Source organism: Pristis pectinata, chromosome 1, assembly GCF_009764475.1.
Source record: "Pristis pectinata isolate sPriPec2 chromosome 1, sPriPec2.1.pri, whole genome shotgun sequence".
NCBI classification, from domain to species: Eukaryota; Metazoa; Chordata; class Chondrichthyes; order Rhinopristiformes; family Pristidae; genus Pristis; species Pristis pectinata.
In genome coordinates, this window is record NC_067405.1 from 54,354,649 (window position 1) to 54,378,232 (window position 23,584).

Consider the following 23,584-nt stretch of genomic DNA (forward strand, 5'->3'; position numbering starts at 1 on the left):
TATGTGAATTTTGCAAACCAGAGGCTCTGTCACACTCAAGGGAGCCTGCAGATGCTCGAATCTGGAGAAAAAACGAACCGCTGGATGGTCGAGCAACATCTGTGGAGGCAAAGGGATGATCGATGTTGCACGTCCAGACCCTGCATCTGGACCTGAGGCACAGATGCCGAGTTTTTCCAGCAGTTTGCTTTTATTTTTGCTCTATTGCGCAATTCAGTTTCCATTTCCACAATAAACACGAAATGGTAATCCGGATTGAAATCCGACCCTGCTTCAGTTCGTCACTGCAGCGAGAGCCGTGCATTCCGAGGTAATGCCTCCTCCCGTCCTGCTGACCGCCGAGAGCGCTGTGGAGGTCGGTCTGCCCTCATCGTCTCCACTGCGCTTGCTCGCAGTGGCTGCAAGCACTTCCGGGAGTCTCACATGGGCTCCAGTTGGTGGGAGCGGGGTCTGGTTGTCTGGGGTGATGGAGCCACCTAGGAAGGAAGCGTTAAACAAGCAGGTATGGTTCTCACCCGTGTATCCTGGTCGCCGAAACTAAGGATTGAGACGGAGCACCTGTCCCCTGAGAAGCCTGTCATGGTGCACGGTTGCAAACTGTTTTCGCCAAACAATCTGCTGGAGGAGCTCAGCGGGTCGAGCAGTGTCTGTGGGGGAGGGGAATTGTCAACGTTTCGAGTCGAAACCCTGCATCAGGACCTCTCTCTCTCACTCACTTCCACACACAGATGCTGCTCGACCCGCTGAGTTCCTCCAGCAGACTGATCATTGGTCCAGATTGCAGCATCTGTAGTCTCTTGTGTTTCCATTGCAAACTGTTTTGTCTGACAATCAAAAACTGCAGATGCTGCAAATCTGAGATAAAAACAGCAAATGCTGGAAACAATCAGCAGGTCAGGCAATGTTTGTGGAAAGAGAAACAGGGTTAAAGTTCCAGGTGGAAGAGCCTTGGTCTGTAATTTTTTTGTTGCTCCAGAGTCCAACATCTGCAGTCTCATGTGTCTCTCTTCATCTATAATCAGTTTGAATTGGTTCCTCAGATTTAGCATGTGGTATGACTATTTATTTTTAAAATTTTTCTGGCAAAACATTTAAATCACCAAACGTGGTGGCTTGGATAGTGCACATTATAAGCACAACATGTTGCTGATTCTTACAGCACTTTAGATATCATAAAATACTCTGGTAGTTTGCTAATGATTTTGCAAACAAAATTTGACGTCGAGCAATATAAGGTAAAATTAAGAGAGATGACTAACAGCTTGGTCAGTGAGATTTTTTGTGGAAAGACAACAGTTTTTAAGAAGGGAATTTTGAAAATTGGGACCTGAAATAGCTCCAAGCATATGTAGTAATGGTGTGAAGATCAGGAATGCACCAGAGATTGAGGAATGCGAATGGTTGTAGAAGATTTGAGATTGGAAGAGAAAACCAAGAAAGGATTGGAATACAAAGACGAAAAGTCTAAATTGGAATTGGTTTATTATTGTCACTTGTACTGAGGTACAGTGAAAAACTTGTCTTGCATACTGTTCATTAAGATCAATTCGTTACACAGTGCATTGAGGTAGTACAAGGTAAAACAATACAGAATGCAGAATAAAATGTAACAGCTACAGAGAAAGTGCAGGTAGACAATAAGGTGCAAGGTCGTAATGAGGTAGATTGTGAGGTCAAGAGTCCATCTTATTGTACTAGGGAACTGCTCAATAGTCTTATAAGAGCGGGATAGAAGCTGTCCTTGAGCCTGGATATACATACTTACAGGCTTTTGTATCATCTGCCCGATGGGAGCGCGGAGAAGAGAGAATGGGGTACATGGGGTCTTTGATTATGCTGGCTGCTTTACTGAGGCAGCGAGAAGTATAGACAGAGTCCATGGAGGGGAGGCTGGTTCCCGTGATGTGCTGAGCTGTGTCCCCAACTCTCTGCAGTTTCTTGCATTCCCAGGCAGAGCAATTGCCATACCAAGCTGTGATGCATCTGGATAGGGTGCTTTCTGTGGTGCATTGATAAAAATTGGTGAGTGTCAAAGGGGACATGCCAAATTTCTTCAGCATCCTGAGGGAGTAGAGGCGCTGGTGAGCTTTCATGGCCATGGTGTCTACATGGGTGGACCAGGACAGGCTATTGGTGATGTTCCCTCCAAGGAACTTGAAGCTCTCAACCCTCTTGACCTCGGTACCGTTGATGTAGACAGGAACCTGTGCACCGCCCCCTTCCTGAAATCAATGACCAGCTCTTTTGTTTCGCTGACGTTGAGGGATAGGTTGTTGTCATGACAGCATGTCACTCAGCTCTCTATCTCCTTCCTGTACTCTGACTCATCATTATTTGAGATACGGCCTAGTATGGTGGTATCATCTGCAAACTTGTATGTGGAGTTAGAGCAGAATCTGGCCATGCAGTCTTGAGTGTATAGGGAGTAGAGTAGGTGGCTGAGAACACAGCCTTGTGGGGCACCATTGTTGCCGGAGGTGTTGCTGCCTATCCTTGCTGATTGCGATCTATTGGTCAGGAAGTCAAGGATCCAGTTCCAAAGGGAGGTGTTGAGTCCCAGGTCTTGGTGATGAGTTTGCTCGGAATTATAGTGTTGAAGGTGAAGCTGCAGTCAATAAACAATAGTCTAATGTAGGTGTCTTTGCTGTCCAGATGCTCCAGAGTTGAGTGTAGGGAGATAGCATACGCCATAGACCTGTTTCAACAGTAGGCGAATTGCAGTAGGTCGAGGTTGTCTGGGAGGCTGGAGTTAATGCGTGCCATGACCAGCCTCTAGAGGCACTTCATGATGGTGGATGTCAGAGCCACTGGGATGTAGTCAATAAGGCATGTTACCATGTTTTTCTTGAATACTGGGATGATAGTGGTCTTAAAGCAGGTGGGAACCTCAGATTGAAGCAGGAAGAGGTTAAAAATGTCTGCAAATACCCCTGCCAGCTGATCTGCATAGATGCTTTCCGCGGGTTCACACTCTGGAAGACTGATGTCCTCAACTTACGTCCACAAATTGAAGGTGTTACTGAAGTTTGAATCATAAGCTTTGGTTTTAAAATGGGTGCTTGTATTTTTCTCATCATATGCCTGTGGGGCAATTTTCTGTTTATGAGAATTGTATCAATAGGTAATTTCTAGAAATTTATTGTTTGGATTTTTGATTAAAAGTGCAGGAAGTATTGTTTTAAAGTAATGAATAATTGTATTAGCTTTCATCTTAAAAAGTGGCCTGGATTTTACTGAAAAATGCCACAATCCTACATGAAACTGCTAGCATTTCCCCACATACTCCATAGTCCTGAACTTTCTCATTGCTGATTGCTAGTGATTTCCTTAATGAACTCCTCAAGGAACCCAGTGACAGAACACTTTCCTGAAGCTTTCCAGGAAAATCTGCCCATACAATCTGTGCAGATATTAGATGTGAAGCAAGTACAGCAATTCCGTCATTTCAATGGAGATGAATAGCTTTGGGGAAGAGAGGAACATTTCATGTAACTTACTTTTTTGACAATTCAGTAAAAAATTTAAATATTGTGTCTTCTCATTTTTAACTGTTAAATTGTCTATTGTCTTGGTTTTAACATTTAATAGTATTAATTTTAATGTTTAAATATCTTTGAATCTATCTGCATGCAAGATATATTCAGTTTATGGCCAGAAGGAGTAGGGCTATGCCAAATAGGTTGGAGATGGTTTCCAGGGCCAAGTTGCCTCTGAAAGGTCCACTCAAAGTTAATGTGGACTTAATGCCAATGGGGGAACAGTGACCATAAATGCTGCTGTGAAATTCTGGGCAAATACAGGTAGTTCTGCTATGAAACAATAGTTGTGTTCCTAAGAAACCTTGTGTTACAGAAAATGGTGTTATAAAAACCATTGTGTCAATGGAAAGAAGAGGGTTAGGGACTAAACCGTTGTGGGCTTGCAATAACAAGGTTATTTTCCTGCAGGATTTTCAAATATAAAGGTGTTTCTTAATAGCTCTAAGTTTATTTTGTTACTAGCTAAAAATACTGAAGGCCTTATATTACATTGTTTAATAAAATATCCTTGCACAAGTATCAATAGAAGTGATTGCTTGTTAATTTCCAATGGCTGCCTGCGGTGAAACTAGCAGCCTGTGTCCTTAAGAGACAATGGTGTCTGATTACTGCAGTGAGGTTACATTTAAACAGGTTTTTCTCCCCCAAGAATTTTTTCCAAGACAGCATTTTTTTCTGCTCTTCCAAAGCAGTAATTAAAGTGGTTCTCTAGTTCCTGATTGAAATCGTGTTAGAACCAATTCAGCCTGCATAATATAAATAGTGTTCCCTAATTCATCAGTTGCATTATATCCAATTCCCAAAAAGAAACGCGTGTTATTTGCAGAACTACCTGTATTCTAAAGAGAACTGCTTCCTCTTAAATTAACTAAACTGAATTGCAACATACATGCAATTTTTTTCCCATATGCCTTTCCAGTATCCAATATAACTTTTGTTTTTATAGATAAAAGAACAAATTGTTCTCATTGATGAACTCTCCAACCTGAAGAAAAATCGGGTAAGTTAATAAAATGAAAATCTCAAGTTCAAGTCAAGTTTATTGTCATGTGCACAAGTCCAGTGAGGTACAGGTACAATGAAAAAATTGCTTGCAGCGGCATCACAGGTGCATAGGCACAGACAACACAGAATATATTAGGTTACATTTGTAGAAATTAGATTCTGCGATAACCACAATGATACTTTGTCGTTTTAGATATATGTTATAAATTGAAGTTACCACTCAAAGATGGAATACAATTTAAGAATTAGTGTTAAGTAAATTTTGAACAGATATAAGGAAAATTCTTAAAAGTATTTAATGTTTGGAATGATTTTGCAATTCAGATACGAGGCTAATGCTTTGGACTTTTTCATAAAGAGCATATGATTTTTTCCTTAATCATTACTGCTGAGGATGACAGTTGTTGAGCTACAGGTTTTTTCAGTATCTTTGGGCTTCAGACAAGTAAAAAAATCAGAATTTCAAAAGGTTGTTGTGTGTGTTTTGTTCTGGGCAAAAATTGCAGGGTTCTGAAGGTTATTGCAATCTGGCGTGTTCAAAAATGCATTTCAGAGTGGAATTGTATTCATTCTTAGATGGTTAAAATTTTCAGGTCGTTAGAGAAAGAACATGAGTAAACTGGCTGTCTTCCAAAGATATGGCACAGGATGATAGGCTGAATAGCTTGTTTTTGTGCAATTTCATAAAACTTACTTAAAGCCTGTGATTCTTGAATGGCATTAATGTTGTCATTGAATTTTCTTTTGCTATTCACATGGTGTGATCATTGCTGGCAAGGCTAACAGTTACTACCCGTGGTAGTTTTAGTGAGGTAGATTTCTTGGACCATTGCAATCCTTTTTCAGTGTACTTGGGTAAAGTGTTCAGGGTTTCGACACACTAGCTGTGATGACTTGGAGGGAATCTCAGGAGATAGTGTTCCATTGTGCTTCCCGTCCTCGTCCTTCCAGTTGCTAGAAGCTGCAGGATTTTGGATGCTCTTAAGACTTGCAAAGTGGTAATGTTTTGCATTTTGTAGATGGGACATGCTGCAGCTGCAGTGCACTGTTAGTGGTGAGAATGAATGAATGCATGAAATGAATGCAGCTGTTGGCTCATCTTTTACCTCAGCACTAGTTTCCTCCTCTATCTGTTAATCCTTTGATTCCCTTAAATCTGATAGATTTTTGGATATTGCCTGGAATATACAGAGCCTTCTTGTTAATTTTGTGACTTCCTTATAAGGACCAACACCTATCAATTTCAAACCACTTAAAAATACTCGGCACTTTTATTTTTTTTCCGCCATACTGCATTTCTCCACATGATATTCTTTCTGCCATGTCCTGGCCCAATCACTTAACTTATCTATATTTCCCTGAAGCTCTTTGCATGTTCCTCATATCTTATGCTATCACCCTTCTTTGTATCATCAGCAAACTGGATATATCACACCTGATCCCCTCATCCAAGTAATTAATACATATTGTGAATAGCTTAGAACCTGGCATAACCTCTGCAGCACACCATCGTCACAGTTTCCAGTTCAGAAGCTACCTGTTTATTCCTACTCAGCTTTCTGCCACATTAATCTTCGTGATTCATTTGCTTTCTATGTACTTGTAGAAGCTTTCGTTCTCTTTCCCTCATCAATGCCAATCTCATTTTCCCAGACTTCCCAGTTTTGGCAACATTATCAACCCTTTCACAAGAACACAAGAAATGGTTGCAGGAGTGGGCCGTCTGGCAGGCACAGTAATGTAGCGGTTAGCATAACGCTTTACAGCGCCAGCAACCCGGGTTCAATTCCGGTCGCTGTCTGTAAGGAGTTCGTATGTTCTCCCCGTGTCTGCGTGGGTTTCCTCCGGGTGCTCTGGTTTCCTCCCACATTCCAAAGACATATACGTTAGGAAGTTAGGTGCATGCTATGTTGGCGCCAGAAGCATGTCGACACTTGCGGACTGCCTCCAGAACACTCTACGCAAAAGATGCACTTCACTGTGTGTTTGGATGTACATGTGACTAATCAAGATATCTTATCTGGCTCCTCAAGCATGCTCTGCCATTCAGTATGATCATGGCTTATTTGCTTTGTCTATACATAGGCCTCAAGTGTCCGAGTGCTAAAAAATTTATCCTCCACCTCTTTAAGTACCTCCTGTGATCTAGTCTCCACAACCGTCTTGGGCAGAGAATCACCACTCTGCTAGAAACAATTCCTATGCATCTCTATTTTAAATGACCACCTCCTTGTAATTATGTCGTGGTTTGAGACTGTCCAAAATATCTAAACATATATCCTGTCATATCCCCTTAGCATCTTAATAAGATCACCCCCTTTTCATTAAAGCTACAAAGAATACAGATCCAGTTCTTTTAGCTAATTATGATAGGACAACCTTCTCATTCCAGGAGTTGGCCGAGTGAATATCTTCTCGGCTGCCTCTAGCACTGGTATGTCCTTTCAGAAGGGGACCAAACCCTTATGCAGTACTCCAGGTGTGGCCTTACCAATACCTGTTTTGAAATTCTGACCCCCTTGCAATAGATTATCTTTCCTGTTTTTTTTGCCTTTAAAGGATTGTAAACTGTATTTTAATTACTTAAAATAAAGGTATGACAGCTAATTTCCTGTAATAGCTTTTAAAATAGTTTCCCTATTTACCATAGCCAATTCATGCCTTGTTGCCTTTGTAGCTTTGTCTCAGATTAAACTAAATCACGTTAAATTTTTATGTAAAATTCTATCATTATCATATTAGGCTCCTTAACTCTCAGATCATCAATTAATCCTTTCTTTTTACACAGTACTATTTCTATAAGAGCTTTTTCCCTTGCTAGTTTCTCAATATGTTGAACTAGAAAACCATCTCCAATACTCTCCATGAATTCATCTCCACACTATTATAGCTGATTTGGTCTGGCCATTCTGTATGTAGACTAAAGTCTCCCATGATTACATAGTCCTCTAATTTCCTGATTTAGATTATACCCTGCATTACCATTATACTGTGGGTGCCTTTGTATAACTTCTAGCTCTATTTCAGGCTTTTGCTGTTTCTTATCTTCATCTAAATCAATTCTATTTCACAATTTTTCAGTGCCAAGATTCTTCCTCTCTAAAGCTTTTACCCACTTTTTAATATCAGGGCCACCTTGCCTCCTTTATTTCATTTTGGCCTATCTCTTCTAGAGGTAAAGCATCCTGTAAAATTTAATTCCCAACCTTGGTCGCTTTACAAGCACATCTCTGAAATGGCTATTTATTAAATTATACACACTTATTTCTGTTGTGTTGTTAATCTGCCTATGGTTTTATGAATGCTACGTGAATTCAGTTGCAGACCCTACAATTTTCTTTTTGCATTTTTTTCCCTGCTCTGACTCCAAGTGAAGATTAACTCTTATATTTGTATGCTCTGTCCTACACTGATGGGCTCTGGTTAACATTACCTTTTTTTACCTTGTGCTATAGCTTTGGCCTTTCTCTTTAAATGTTCTAAGTTTCCCATCGCCAGAATCAGCACCTTGCCCACCATCAACTAAAGCCTTAGGGTAGTGTATGATGTGCTTGTCAAGTGAGTTAGTCCTGAATAGTGTCCAGCTACTTGAGTATTTTTGGAAATGCTCTCTTCTCAGCAAGCGGAGAGAATTTCATCACAGCTATAGTTTCTGGATGGTGGAAAGAATTTAGAAAGTCGGGAAGTTGGTCACTTTCTAGAGAATACCCAGCATAGGATCTAGTCTTGTTGTCACAGATTGTATTGTGTTCAATGATGACCCCTAGGAATTTGCTAATCTTGATGCCTTGAATGCAAATACAGGTTGTTAAATTGTCTTATTGGAGATGATTATTACAAGGCACTTGTGTTGTTCAACTGTTTCTTGCCATTTAGTAGCCCAAAGGCTTGCTGCTTGCTGCTTGCAGGGTCGGATTCTAATCCAGTAAGTTGCAAATAGAATTGAACACTCCAAGTTTATTGAATCACCACATGTGATGGTGAAATATGTATTGGCACTTTACATTCAGTTAATGGAATTTCCTTCAGAAATGATGGGGGAGGATTTCACAATAAACCAAATTTCCTTTTTTAAAAAAAGCAGAAAAATAGTTCAAAACAAATGCTTTGATGAAAGTGTGGGGAATAAGATTTAATATAAAGCTTGTCACGAACCAGCAACAAAAGAAACACACTGAGCATGATTTAGTGTTAAAAACTATTTTATTAATCACTACTTATGATAATACGTAAAATAAAAGTAAAAATGTTAGTATGTTAGAATTCAAGAATGTTAAACCTCGAACGTTAACCCCAAAACTAAACTCGTTGTGTGTGTGTGTGACAAAGTCCAAAACTCCCAGTTCCGGAATGGTTCTTAAAGTTCAGTTCCGCAAGCCATAAGGTGAAACATGAGCAAGGGCTTCTTCAACAACCACCGTTGTCTGAAGATAAGATGTAGATGTAGAAAAACATAGAGAGAGTACATACGAAATCCAAATGTTCCACGATGGAACCCAAACGACACTCCAGTGTTTACTCGGTAGTGACTTCCTCACCCCGAAAAGCATCCGAACCGTGGTCGTCCACACACAAATACCTGTTTCCTTCTACAGGTCAGCAACAAAGTGAACTCCACCGGATTACTTCCAACTTCCATACATGGATTTCAGTGGCAAACACAGTTATTGTTTCTCATCCATCGATAGAGAAAACAAGCAGACTGGTGTCTCTCTCCCTTCTCTCTCTCTCTTCTTCTTCTTCTTCAATAACGTCATTACGTCCTTTATCTTCTATTGACGTAAGCACGCCCCACACACACATACACACACACTCTCTATCTTAAAGGGACTTTCACTGAGTCCATAACAAGCTCTTTTAGGGACCAGCTGCATGCATAGAGCCAAATGGCTTGCATTTTTTCATAAAGTGATCCTGTGAATCAGTTTTTGTTTTTTTTAAACAATAATTGTTACCCATTCTATTTCAGAGAGTTTATAAGCAGCAGCCCAATAGCAATATATTTTTTGCGGCAGATCAAACACAGACTCTAAGTGAATGTAAATGTAAGTTATTTGTTTTAAGGATATTTTGTAAAAATGGGGTTGGTGAATGTGATGTATAAGTTAGTAATGTGGAAAATGTGATTCATGTTTTTTTTGTTTCCAAGATTTTTATATTCATTAAAAAGCTCTGTTGTGATATTTTTGTATTATGCATTTCCCTCTTGCATTTTTAATTTCTTTTCTTCCTCACTTCCAAAACAAGTTTTCCCTTTGCTCAGTCCTTTAACTCTCGTTCACTTTTGGTCACCTTCATGAGTGGCCATTGTATCTGCATGGGTGGAATGAGATAATTTAATGATATCCTTGTTCCATCTGAGAGAAGGAAATTACTTTTGCTGGCTGTTTTCTATAACTGAGATGAAGTTTGTGAAATTCACCATCTTGCTACTCAATGGTACTGAATTATAATTTTGACGGGGTCCACCTGATAAATATAGTTGGTTATAACTCCATTTTGTTTGTATCACATGGCTCTAAAACCTGATAAATGTGTCAAATTAAAGTTAATAGCATTTTTTTAACAAAAGATTAACTGTTATAGATATATATTTTAGAAATTATATTGGACACTTAAAAGCTTGAATGTGTTTAATTATCTAAATCTGTGGAACAAACAGAGTACTAAAATATATGGCGCATATAATCCACAAATTAATAAAATTCTTCTCATGATTGGATACTGAATTTATTTATTATTCTATCCAGCCATGGTCCAAGTCTTTTGCCTCTGAGGAGAAAAAAAATTGCTTGTTCTCTGTGTTAATCATAAATTTAATAAGATGGCAGTTTCTATTTTTACAAGAATTTTTTTTAACTGTATGGATGTTTTTAAAAAAAAAACGCATTAGGAAGTTTAAATCAATTTGGTACTACTTTGTATTAAATTTGCTATGAAAATGATAGTTACAGTGTGTTGCTTTGCCACAGAAGGTTAGATGGACTCTCTAAAGAATCTAATTATCAGTGTGTAATTTTACAGGTTCCCTTGATGAGATGAGAAAGGAATACCAGGAATTGGAAAATACTGAGAAAATGAAGAAGTAATCAACAGCAGTGTCAAAATACATGCTATTGATTGATATGGATGGATAAATTAAAAGCACAAAATGTGTGGAATTTGTTGTATGTTAGTTTTAGTTCCCCAAGATGTTCCTGTTATTTTGGGAGAGGAAATGCTCGAAAGCCTTCAACGGAGAGGTCCTAACTGCAGTCAACAATTATCCAAAGTGGTGCCTGAGCTAGGCTATAATTGTTGCTTTTCTGGTCACGTGCTGCACATGAGAGGGTGCCTAAATCCACAGCCCATGCAGGATGCTCAGGGAAATCTCTTCCTTTGGAATGGGGAGGTTTTTGGGGGTATTGAAATTAAACCTGAAGACAATGACACTCAGATTATTCTTCAGCATTTGTCTTCATGTAACAGTGAAGAAGACATTCTATCTGTCTTTTCATCTATTCGAGGACCATGGGCTTTTGTATACTACCAACCATCCACTCATTGTTTGTGGTTTGGTCGAGACTATTTTGGTCGCCGGAGTTTATTATGGCAGTTTAAAAATCCGTGCCTTACTCTTGTATCAGTGAGTGCTTCTCTCCCAAAATGTGTAAGTGCCCCTTGGCATGAGGTACCAGCATGTGGACTTTATAAAATTGACCTACAAAAACAGCCCAATGCCAGCTCACTGGCAATAACATGGTATCCATGGAAACATATGTCTACTGAATATGAATCGGCTTCTCACCTAGAAGCTCAGTTCACTGAAGAACTTCCTGATTTTGTTTCTGTGTTTTTGAATGAATCAAAGAATTTCCTCGTAGCCCCCATCATTCCTATGAATTGCAGTATTCCAGATCCATATACAGATAAAAAATATTCTGCAACAAATTTGACAAATGTTGACATGTATCTTTCAGATGAACACAAGAAAAAAATTGTTCATCAATTTATTGATATTTTGAGTGAATCTGTTAGACAACGAGTGCTTTTTTTACCAAGAAACCAAAATCCATCTGATTGTGCAGCTCATGTAATAAATTCTGAAAAAGCAAAAGTAGCAATTCTTTTTTCTGGGGGTGTTGATTCTATGGTTCTTTCTGCCTTGGCTGACCGACATGTCCCACCAGATGAACCTATTGACTTACTGAATGTAGCCTTTGAGCAGCGAGAAAGGAAAATGCAGAAGATCTCAAAGAAAAAGCAGAGGCAAAGCAATACTTCTGGTGCATCAGAAGAGGAGACTTCAAAAAATGGCAGTGGTGGTATTGAAGAGAGCACTGCTTTTGACGTGCCTGACAGGATCACTGGCCGCTCTGGTTTAAAAGAATTGCAAATTATAAACCCTTCCAGACATTGGAATTTTATAGAAATCAATATCACATTAGAAGAGCTGAAAGAAATGAGACAGTACCGGATTAGCCATCTGGTACAACCCCTGGACACTGTTTTGGATGACAGCATTGGCTGTGCAGTATGGTTTGCTGCAAGAGGCATTGGTATCAACACCAGTAATGGAGAAGTCCAGCCGTACATCAGCACTGCAAAGGTGAGGAGTTACATTTTTTAAAAAAATTATTTTGCACTCTCCATTTCAAATACAAACATTCATCAGATGCATATTTTAATGGAGGAGTCGTGGCACATATCTTGCGTGGTCCCTTAACTCAGCATTTAAAGACAACGTAACAGTAAAACAAGACACTTTCCTGGAAAGCAGATTCTAAGTATTCTGCATCACTTGCTGGAATTCCAGTTCTCCTGACTTTAAAATAATCCTAATCTCAAATGGGGCCTGATGTACGAATAGAATTGGAATAAATTGGTCGAGTATTTTTGCACTTAGAACACAAACAGGTTTCCCTTTGGTCTATCTTGTGAAGGTTTTAAGTGTTTTTAAGCCTTGGGCATTTAAACTTTACATTCTGTAAGGTTAAGTTGTTCTACTGCTATCTCCTGACTATGTTGTTGGAGACCTACCCTGCATTCATTTGTCAGTGATCTTCTCTGGTCAATTATCCTTATTGTGGTTTTTTTTTGCTTCCATCTCTTACTGTATACCCATATATCCTTAAAGCAAATGCTGCTTGGATGAAATACTTTTATTTTCTATTTATTAGATCTTTAACCAAATTCTGCTCTCTATTTATTTTCCAAATGCCTCAGCTACTGATCCACATTGATATTTGCCCATAACACAGACCACAAAATATTACAGATGATAGAAATATGAAATAAATACAGAAAATAATGTAAACATTAATGAGGTCAGGTATCACATGATCCAGTTATGCTACAATTAACTTTTGGTTGAAATGTGATATTTTGTAAACTTAAATTTTATTAGCCAAAATTAGCATTGCTCTTTTTGTCCCAAGTGCATATAGTATGGTTAAATGAGAATTACCTTGATTGTCCAAAGTACAGTAAAATTCCATTAATCAGGCACACTTGGAACTTTGGTACTGGACTGGCAGGTTTTAGGTATTTTATTCCAATTAATATTTCAACACACTTTGAATTAACTTTCTTTTAAATGTTACACAGTAGTATAAATTTCCAGTGAACCTGACATATTAATGGGAGAATGGGAATTGGTGTCCCGAATGAGTTAGATGCTAAACCATCAGGATTTCCAAACATCAGGTAGCAGATTATTAGAGTTTTACTATTAAATAGGACAGGGCAGTGCAGTGCAGTTTCATTTAACTGGCATTATCAGACTTGGGAATGAAAAGCTCTATGAATGTTTGCTTTTAGGTGGTGTTGACTGGGATAGGTGCTGATGAACAACTTGCAGGTTATTCCCGTCACCGCATCCGCTACAAAACATCAGGATTTGTAGGCCTGGTCAAAGAACTGGAGATGGAACTTGGTCGCATCTCCTCGCGTAACCTTGGAAGAGATGACAGAGTCATCGGTGACCACGGAAAAGAAGCAAGGTGAGTTTTGCCAACTTTTTGTAAGTGCTTAGGTATTAAAATGTAATGAACATGCTGGAACAACTCAGTAGGTCAAGCAAGATCTGTGGAAAAAGAAACAGTTCAGGTTGATTTATCAGACTGGGAAAAAGAAAACGGGTTAGTTTTGAGCTGCAGATAAGGTGGGGAGAAGATGCACAGGACAAAGGGAGTATTTGATTGAGTGAGGTCAGGGTTGTCATGGGGATAAGTTGTGCTATCTGGTCAAATGGGCAGGCGGAGAGTGATAATACAAACAAAGAAGCTTAATGTGTTGCAAACAGCAGGGATGTGGCATATGCATAGCAAGTCAGATTGTGCTATTGGAGAAAGAAAAACTAAGCCAATGTCACACACACATGGGTGACTTACGGCATAAATAGCCAATTCTGATGTAGACAGAGAAAGTGAGTTACCTGAAAATTAAAAAAAACTGCAGATGCTGGAAATCTTAAATTAATTACTTGAAGCCAGAGAATTCAATATTAAGTCCAGAAGGCTACATTGTGCCCAGATGGGTGCTGTTCCTCAGGCTTCCATTGGGCCTAGTTATGTCAGTGCAGTGAAAGGCAACTTTAATTCTCCATCCCACTCTGGTATATCAATCTGGAACTCAAACTTCTCACAGTTTTTGTACTTGATTGATTAATTCAAATTACCATTATGTAATGTTGTAAACAAATACTTGATAGCATAATTAGTAGCATAGATGGGAGTGGATTGGCATAAGATCAGACTGCTGAATCCAATATTATTAAGAAGAAAAACTGGATGGGACTGTCACTCAGGAACTCAACTGGCATTGCCTGGTGAATAATGACAGGCTTTTGTTAGGGCCAGTGATATTTCATATTTAACACTGGCTCAGATAAGCATGGGGAAAAGATGTACAAGTTACATAGGTGACCAGGAAATTCTATGTGATGATTGGAGTAAAAGTACTAAAATCATTTTTATATTTTTATCATTTCAGGTTTCCATTTTTGGATGAAGCTGTTGTTTCTTTTCTAAACTCGCTTCCTGTGTGTGATAAAGCAGATTTGACTCTGCCTCGTGGGATTGGCGAAAAGCTACTTTTACGAATGGCTGCAAAAGAATTGGGTCTCTCAGCATCTGCTATTCTACCAAAGAGAGCAATGCAGTTTGGGTCTAGAATCTCAAAGATGGAAAACCATAAAGAAAAGGCCTCTGACAAATGTAGCAGATTATTGCAAAACATGGTAGATTAGTTGTCTTTGTTGTTTAACGTAAAAGTTTTAGGGAAGGTAAAGAGCTACAATAATTACAATATTTAATTATTCCATTAATTCAAAACAACAACAAAAATTGGAGCAGTAGTTACTTTTGCTCGAGACTCCCATATAGTATATAATTATGCAGTTTAAACAGGTGATGAGACATTCTGGAATACTTAATTGTTGAAAAAAGAGTTATAGTTGCATTTTTATGTTTCATTAATTTTTCTTTCTCCAGTCAAGCAACCAGAAAATATTAACTGCCCTCTAAAATAGCTACTTCAAACCAATTTTGACAAAAAGTAATTAAATGTGCTAAGGTTAACTTTATGGCTATCTAAGGAAATCAATTAGTCTTACATTACAATAATTAATGTAATATCTGTACCTTTAATTTGTGCCTTTAATCTGTACATTTAATTTGTGTAACTGGGAAGTCTAGCACTTAGTTTTAAGATATGGTCAAGGTACTTCAACATTTTAATACATTAGTGACACGGATATCCCACTGAACTCCCAGTAGAACTTGAATATAATTTTGGTATCACTATTGAAAGCAGGCAATGTTATCTTCTAACATTAACATTAAACAGTTTCATATTTCCACTGTTTAACAGTACTGAAGATATTTCCTGGTACGCAATTTGTGCTGGGAAATAAATGAAGGTAAGATTATCAGCATTTACTGTTCTAACTAGTGTGGCAAATAGTGTTAAACTACTGAATTTATTTTACAGCTATCAACTAGTTTGCTTAACAGTATCAATACAAATACTAATTTACAAAACTAGCCGTGCATGAAATGTTGGTTCAGATATTGCAGTGGTGTTTGCCATTATTACACTGTGAAACTGACAAACTGGTATTTTTGCACATGCATACTTTAATGCAGAAATACCAAATTAGTTGTCGTAATTCAGCATGCCTTCACAGGCCACACTCTTTGCAACTTTCATTGAAGTGAGCTAAAACCAATACCTGTGACATGAATTTAAGCTCCTTATGAACATATCCCACTGTAACATATCTGAAAATCTTATGTTTAGTTACATGAAGTCTGAGTGAATTTTAGTGGAATACCGATTGTTTTAAACTGCTGTTTAGCAAACCATTGAACCCTAAAAATAGATTTTCTTTTGTGTATTGTTAATTTCCTGAAATGTTTCACATGCACAATTTAAAATTAAAATATTTATTTTAGCTTCTGTTTTAAATGAGTGTCTGTTTCTGTTTATATGTACCTGAAACTTTCTGATCTCCTGTCCATGAGAATTATTTAATGAAATTGGTTACTCAGCCAGCTCAATATCACAGCTGCCTGGTCCTGAAGTTCAATAAAGCTAATGCCAGCAGCAGGCATTGGAGTACAGGAAGTTTTTGTCTCAGAGATTGCTGGATCGCTGTAGAGTTTTTTTTCTGAGATCTATGACAAGTATTATCACATTGCTGATTGTAATTTCTGACCAGTAAAGATGAAATTAGGTTGTAAGTCTGTGCAACAATTCATGCAGCATTTTCCTTTCTTCACATAATTCATAGCTTCCACAAAATAGGATCCAGTACATTTAATAGTAGTGATTCCATGAAGCTGTGTTCAGAGAAGGTGAACCAGAGATGGAGATACAAGATTGTAACCTCCACCTTTCAAGTTCTTAATCCATCAAAAAATGAAAATGCTGTGACTATGGAATCTCTTCTGTATGTCATTTCAGAATAAGGTAGAATATTTGAGTAGGGTGCTTAGATATAAGAAAAGCATTTTCAGTAGTCGGGGTTTTATATCTGGTAGTTTAAAAAAAACTGTAGGTAATATGGTGTCAATAGCACATTATTAGCAAAGGAGCTGCAGTAGGAATTGCTTGCTGACTCATGCTATTACTATTTGTAAAATTTATAAAATAATTAAAATATCTCAACAATAATGGTCTGGAGTTTTGGAAATGAAAATATTGAACTTGTAGCGACTCACCGTCCGGGCAAGCAAACCGGCTCGGCAGTCGGGTCGCATGGCGTCGGAGCAGCGAGGTCCAAGATGGCGGTGGGCCTTCGTCTTCCCCGAGCGACGGGGAGAACCCGCACGCGGGAAAGACTTGATGATGTAGTACATACGTCATTGCCGTTGGGATTGGGCGGGAACAGTCTCTCTTAAAAGGCCCGCGCAAGGCGGGAAAATAAACCAGTTCTGTTCTGAAACTCTACGACTAGCATCTTGTGTTCATTCCGCGGTAGTGACTGCTACAGTGGTGACTCTGACAGTCGAAACGGATTTTGGACCTGCACAATGGACGGCAACGCAGCATCCAATGCGGTGGCACTCAAGCTGCCCACCTTTTGGACGCTTTGTCCCAGCGTCTGGTTTCACCAGGCCGAAGCGCAATTCCACCTTCGGCGGATCACCTCCGACTCCACTAAGTACTACCATGTAGTCAGCTCTCTGGACCAGGAGACAGCTGCCCAGGTCAGTGATTTCATCCAGTCCCCTCCGGAGGAACATAAGTACCCGGCTTTCAAAGACCTTCTGATTCGGACCTTCGGCCTCTCCCGTCGTGAGCGTGCCACCCGCCTGCTTCATCTCGATGGCCTGGGGGACAGATCCCCATCCGCGCTAATGAATGAGATGCTGGCATTGGCTGAGGGGCACAAGCCCTGCCTAATGTTCAAACAGGCCTTCCTCGAACGACTACCCGATAACATTCACCTGCTGTTGGCCGACGCTGATTTCAGCAACCCTTGTGAGGTGGCTGCCCGGGCAGACGTCCTGTGGAAGGTCAAACGCGAGCGCGGTTCGTCCGTCGGCCAAATCGCCAGGCCGCGAGCCCAATGCCCGCCTGAACCAGTCCTAGCAACCAGGCGACCACACCCCAGAAACACAGACAACGACACTGCCAACCAACTGTGTTTCTACCATCAGAGGTGGGGCGCGGAGGCCTGTCGATGCTGCCCACCCTGCAAGTCAGGGAAACGCCAGCGCCAGCCGCCATTAACAGCTACAGCGGCTGGCCACCGACAAAGCCTCCTATTCGTTCGGGACAAGCAGTCCGGGCAGCGTTTCCTTGTCGATACTGGAGCAGAGGTCAGTATTTTGCCCCCGACCGGCCGCGACACTCGTAACAGGCAACAAGGTCCGGCACTCAATGCCGCAAACAGCACAACGATACGGACTTTCGGTACCCATACGCTTCAGTTACAATTCGGCGGCAGCCGTTTCACCTGGACCTTCACCCTTGCCACAGTCGCCCGACCACTCCTAGGAGCCGATTTCCTTCAGGCCCACAACCTGTTAGTCGACCTGCGAGGGAAACGGCTAGTCCACTCCACAACCTTCCAGACCTACCTCCTGGGAGAAACCAGCCTACCAGCCCCGCGCTTGGACTCCATTTTCCTGTCCGGCAACGAGTTCACCAAGCTCCTAGCCGAATTCCCATCAGTTTTGGCACCTCAGTTTACGAATTCTATGCCCAAACACGGGGTCCAACACCACATCACTACCACAGGGCCACTACTTCATGCCCGAGCTCGACGACTACCTCCAGACAAGCTCCGCCTGGCAAAGGAAGGAACTGGGGATTGTTCGCAGGTCAGACAGCCCCTGGGCCTCCCCCCTGCACATGGTCCCCAAAGCCACCAGCGGGTGGAGGCCCTGCGGCAACTACTGCAGGCTGAATGACGCCACCACCCCGGACCGCTATCCCATCCCTCACATCCAGGACTTTGCAGCGAACCCACATGGGGCCCGCATCTTTTCCAAAGTGGACCTCGTCCGGGGATACCACCAAATCCCGGTCCAACCAGATGACGTCCCCAAAACTGCAATTATCACCCCATTCGGCCTTTTCGAATTCCTTCGAATGCCATTTGGCCTTAAGAACGCCGCGCAGACCTTCCAGCGGCTGATGGACGCGGTAGGCCGAGACCTGGACTTCGTGTTCATTTACTTAGATGACATACTAATCGCCAGCCGTGACCGCCAAGAACACCTTTCCCACCTCCGTCAGCTGTATTCCCATCTCCATGATTTCGGCCTCACAATCAACCCGGCCAAGTGCTAATTCAGGCTTGACTCTATCAATTTCCTCAGCCACAGAATCACCAGCGACAGAGCAACACCCCTATCTGCCAAGGTGGACGCTATCCGCCATTTTGCCTGCCCCAGCACGGTCAAAGGCCTACAGGAATTCCTGGGGATGGTCAACTTTAACCATCGGTTCATCCCTGCAGCAGTCCGTATCCTGCGCCCTTTGTTCACGCTGATGGCTGGTAAGGGCAAAGACATCGCCTGGAACGATGAGGCTGCGGCTGCCTTTGTTAAGGCCAAGGACGCCCTAGCAAACGCCACGATGCTTGTACACCCTAGGACAGACGTCCCAACCGCCCTCACGGTGGACGCATCCAACACCGCGGTTGGTGGGGTACTGGAACAACTAATCAAAGGCAGTTGGCAACCCTTAGCATTTTTCAGCAGGCACCTTAGACCACCCAAACTGAAATACAGCGCTTTTAATAGGGAACTTCTAGCGCTGTACCTGGCGGTCCAGCATTTCCGGTACTTTTTGGAAGGCAGGCCTTTTACCGCCTTCACTGACCATAAGTCTTTCTCCTTCGCCTTCTCCAAAGCCTCTGATCCCTGGTCAGCTTGTCAGCAGAGACATTTGTCCTATATTTCCGAATTCACAACGGATGTCCAACATGTCTCTGGGAAGGACAATGTCGTTGCTTACGCACTTTCCAGACCAATCATCCACAGGTTGTCCCTGGGTATCGACTACAAGGCCCTGGCTGCCGCACAGCAAGCCGACGACGAACTCCAAGATTTCTTGGTTGGTCCTGGTCAGCAGACCCTCCTTTGCGACATCGCAATAGGTCAACCCCGCCCTATAGTTCCTGCGGCCTGGCGGAAACACGTTTTCGATTCGATACATGGGTTGGCGCACCCGTCCATCAGATCCACTGTCCGGCTGGTCGCCAGCAAGTTCATCTGGCATGGCCTGCGCAAACAGGTCAGTGAGTGGGCCAGGAATTGTCAGCACTGCCAGACATCGAAAATCCAACGACACACCAAGGTTCCGCCACAGCAGTTCGAGCCTACCCGTAGAAGGTTCGACCACATCCACGTCGACCTCGTTGGTCCTCTGCCGGTTTCAGGAGGGGCTCGGTACCTCCTCACCATCGTGGACCGGTTCACGAGGTGGCCAGAGGCAACCCCTCTATCTGACATCACGACTCATTCCTGTGCCCGGGCGCTGCTCACAACTTGGATCTCATGTTTTGGTGTTCCAGCTCACATCACTTCAGACAGAGGCACACAATTTACCTCCAGCCTCTGGTCCGCATTAGCGAACATGCTGGGGAAGCAGCTGCACACCACCACGGCCTACCACCCTCAATCAAACGGGTTAGTGGAACGTTTCCACCGCCATCTGAAATCAGCCCTGATGGCCCACCTGCAGGGTCCTAACTGGGTTGACGAACTGCCTTGGGTCCTGCTCGGCATACGCACTGCCCCCAAAGAAGACCTCCACGCTTCGTCAGCTGAACTCGTGTACGGAGCACCCCTGGTTGTCCCAGGGGATTTCATACCCTCCTTTCAGGACCAAGGGGAACAACCCACGGCAGTCCTGCAAAGACTGCGCGAGAGGCTCGGCAACTTGGCCCCGATTCCCACTTCGCGGCATGGCCAAGCCCCGTCCTGTAAACCCAAAGACCTACGAGACTGTCGGTTTGTTTTCGTTCGCAGGGGCACACCTCAGGCACCATAGAACCATACAGCACAAAACAGGCCCTTCGGCCCACCGTGTCGTGCCATCCATCAGACCACCCTCACACTACCTAACCCCTTCCTCCCGCATATCCCTCTATCTCACGTTCCTCCATATGCCTATCCAACAAGCTCTTGAACCTGTTCAATGTATCTGCCTCCACCACCACCCCAGGCAGTGCATTCCATGCACCAACCACTCTCTGGGTGAAAAACCTCCCTCTGACATCTCCCCTGAACCTCCCACCCATAACCTTAAAGCCATGACCTCTCGTCTTGAGCATTGGTGCCCTGGGAAGGAGGCGCTGACTGTCTACTCTATCTATTCCTCTCAATATTTTATATACCTCTATCATGTCTCCTCTCATCCTCCTCCTTTCCAGTGAATAAAGCCCTAGCACCTTAAGCCTCTCCTCATATTCAATACCCTCCAATCCAGGCAGCATCCTGGTAAATCTCCTCTGCACCCTCTCCAATGCCTCCACAACCTTCCTATAATGAGGCGACCAGAACTGAACACAGTACTCTAAGTGTGGCCTAACTAGAGTTTTGTAAAGCTGCATCATAACCTCGCGGCTCTTAAACTCAATCCCGCGATTTATGAAAGCCAACATCCCATTGGCCTTCTTAACTGCTCTTTCCACCTGTGAGGCAACTTTCAACGAACTGTGAATATGAACCCCCAGATCCCTCTGCTCCTCCACACTGCCAAGTACCTTGCCGTTTACCCTGTACTCTGCCCTGGAGTTTGTCCTTCCAAAGTGTACCACCTCACACTTCTCCGGATTGAACTCCATCTGCCACTTGTCAGCCCAGCTCTGCATCCTATCAATATCCCTCTGTAAGCTCCGACAGCCCTCCACACTATCCACAACACCGCCTATCTTAGTGTCGTCTGCAAACTTACTAACCCAGCCCTCCACCCCCTCATCTAAGTCATCTATAAATATCACAAAAAGTAGAGGTCCCAGAACCGATCCCTGCGGGACACCACTAGTCACTGCCTTCCAATCCGAGGGCACTCCTTCCACCACAACCCTCTGCTTTCTACATGCAAGCCAATTCCTAATCCACACAGCCAAGCTTCCTTGGATCCCTCGGCCTCTGACCTTCTGAAGAAGCCTACCATGAGGAACCTTATCAAATGCCTTACTAAAATCCATGTAAACCACATCCACCACACTGCCCTCATCAATCTTCCTGGTCACCTCCTCAAAGAACTCTATCAGGCTTATGAGGCAAGATCTTCCCTTCACAAAGCCATGCTGGCTGTCCCTAATCAGTCCATGATTCTCCAGGTGTTCATAAATCCTATCCCTTAGAATCCTTTCTAACAGCTTACCCACCACAGACGTGAGACTCACCGGTCTATAATTCCCTGGCCTATCCCTATTACCTTTTTTGAACAAGGGGACCACATTCGCAATCCTCCAATCCTCCGGCACCACCCCCGTAGACAACGAGGACTCAAAGATCCTTACCAGCGGTTCAGCAATCTCCTCCCTAGCCTCTCGAAGCAGCCTGGGGAAAATCCCGTCAGGCCCCGGAGATTTATCTGTCTTAATATTATTTAACAACTTCAACACATCCTCTCTCTTGATATCAACAACCTCGAGAACATTACCCCTACCAGCACTCCCTTCCGCATCATCAAGACCCCTCTCCCTGGTGAATACCGAAGAGAAGTACTCATTGAGAACTTCTCCCACTTCCGCCGCCTCCAGGCAAATTCTCCCACCTTTGTCCTTAATCGGACCTACCTTCACCCTAGCCATCCTCCTACCCTTCACGTACTTGAAAAAGGCCTTGGGATTTTCCTTAACCCTACTAGCCAAAGCCTTTTCATGTCCCCTTCTAGCTCTCCTCAGCCCTTTCTTAAGTTCCTTCCTCGCTACCTTATATTCCTCACGGGCCCTGTCTGAACCTTGCTGCTTATACCTCACGTATGCTACCTTCTTCTCCCTAACAAGTCGTTCCACCTCTCTCGTCACCCACGGTTCCTTCACCCCGCCATTCCTTCTCTGCCTCACCCGGACATATTTATGCCTAACATCCTGCATAAGATCCCTGAATATCGACCACATCCCCATGGTACATTTTCCTTCAAAAAGGACATCCCAATTTACACTCCCAAGTTCTCTCCTTATAGCCTCGTAGTTAGCCCTTCCCCAATTGAAAAACCTCTTGTCCTCTCTGCACCTGTCCCTGTCCATGACAATTTTAAAGGTTATGGAGCAATGGTCACTGTCCCCCAAATGCTCACCCACCAATAGATCCTTCACCTGTCCCGGTTCATTTCCTAAAACTAGATCTAACATGGCATTCCCTCTAATCGGCCTGTCAACATACTGCATCAGGAATCCCTCCTGGACACATTTAACAAATTCTGTCCCATCTAAACCTTTGGCACTAAGCAGGTTCCAGTCTATATTTGGGAAGTTGAAGTCTCCCATTATAACAACCCTGTTATTTCTGCTTCTCTCCAAACACTGCCTGCCAATCTGCTCCTCTATATCTCTACTGCTACCGGGGGGCCTATAGAATACTCCTAGTAGAGTAACTGCTCCTTTCTTGTTCCTTAACTCCACCCATACGGACTCTAGAGATGATCCTTCTACAACATCCATCTTTTCCACAGCTGTAACAGTGTCCCTGACCAGTATCGCCACCCCCCCACCTCTTCTCCCCCCTTCCCTATCCCTCTTAAAACACCGAAAACCTGGAATATTCAATATCCACTCCTCTCCTGATGTCATCCACGTCTCAGTAATAGCCACGATATCATAGTCCCCCATACTTATCCAAGCCCTCAGTTCATCCCCCTTATTCCTGACACTTCTTGCATTTAAGTAAACACACTTCAGTCCATCTACCTTACTACTTTTACAGCCTGTATTCTGCTTCTCCTTCCCCAAAGCCTCTCTGCCTATTTGATCTAACTTTTCCCCATTCCCTTCTTCCTCTGACCTACTCCTCCGGTTCCCTTCCCCCTCACAAACTAGTTGCAACGACCATATGAGGGGCCGTTCCGAGTCATCAGGAATAATGGGT

The 23,584-nt window shown here is 42.6% G+C and overlaps 1 protein-coding gene across 2 annotated transcripts; it reads left to right on the forward strand.

Annotated features, from left to right (window-relative positions):
- The first annotated feature begins 394 nt into the window (after positions 1 to 394).
- On the forward strand, positions 395 to 16,606 carry asnsd1 (asparagine synthetase domain containing 1). Of its 2 annotated transcripts, XM_052015788.1 has the most exons (6): positions 395 to 502; positions 4,486 to 4,539; positions 9,514 to 9,589; positions 10,569 to 12,132; positions 13,344 to 13,525; positions 14,517 to 16,606. In XM_052015788.1, the coding sequence occupies exons 4-6, from the start codon at positions 10,696 to 10,698 to the stop codon at positions 14,770 to 14,772; spliced, it is 1,875 nt and encodes a 624-aa protein (XP_051871748.1). In that variant the 5' UTR covers positions 395 to 502; positions 4,486 to 4,539; positions 9,514 to 9,589; positions 10,569 to 10,695; the 3' UTR covers positions 14,773 to 16,606. The 2 variants fall into 2 exon arrangements, with proteins under 2 accessions (XP_051871748.1, XP_051871759.1); XM_052015799.1 differs by lacking the exon at positions 9,514 to 9,589.
- Positions 16,607 to 23,584: the final 6,978 nt, after the last annotated feature.

Excerpts from the sequence above, each read along its gene's own strand:
- asnsd1 (XM_052015788.1), top strand. The coding sequence starts at position 10,696 with ATGTGTGGAATTTGTTGTATGTTAGTTTTAGTTCCCCAAGATGTTCCT. Across the intron at positions 12,133-13,343 it reads CGTACATCAGCACTGCAAAG|GTGGTGTTGACTGGGATAGG; the intron begins GTGAGGAGTTAC and ends GTTTGCTTTTAG. Across the intron at positions 13,526-14,516 it reads GACCACGGAAAAGAAGCAAG|GTTTCCATTTTTGGATGAAG; the intron begins GTGAGTTTTGCC and ends TTATCATTTCAG.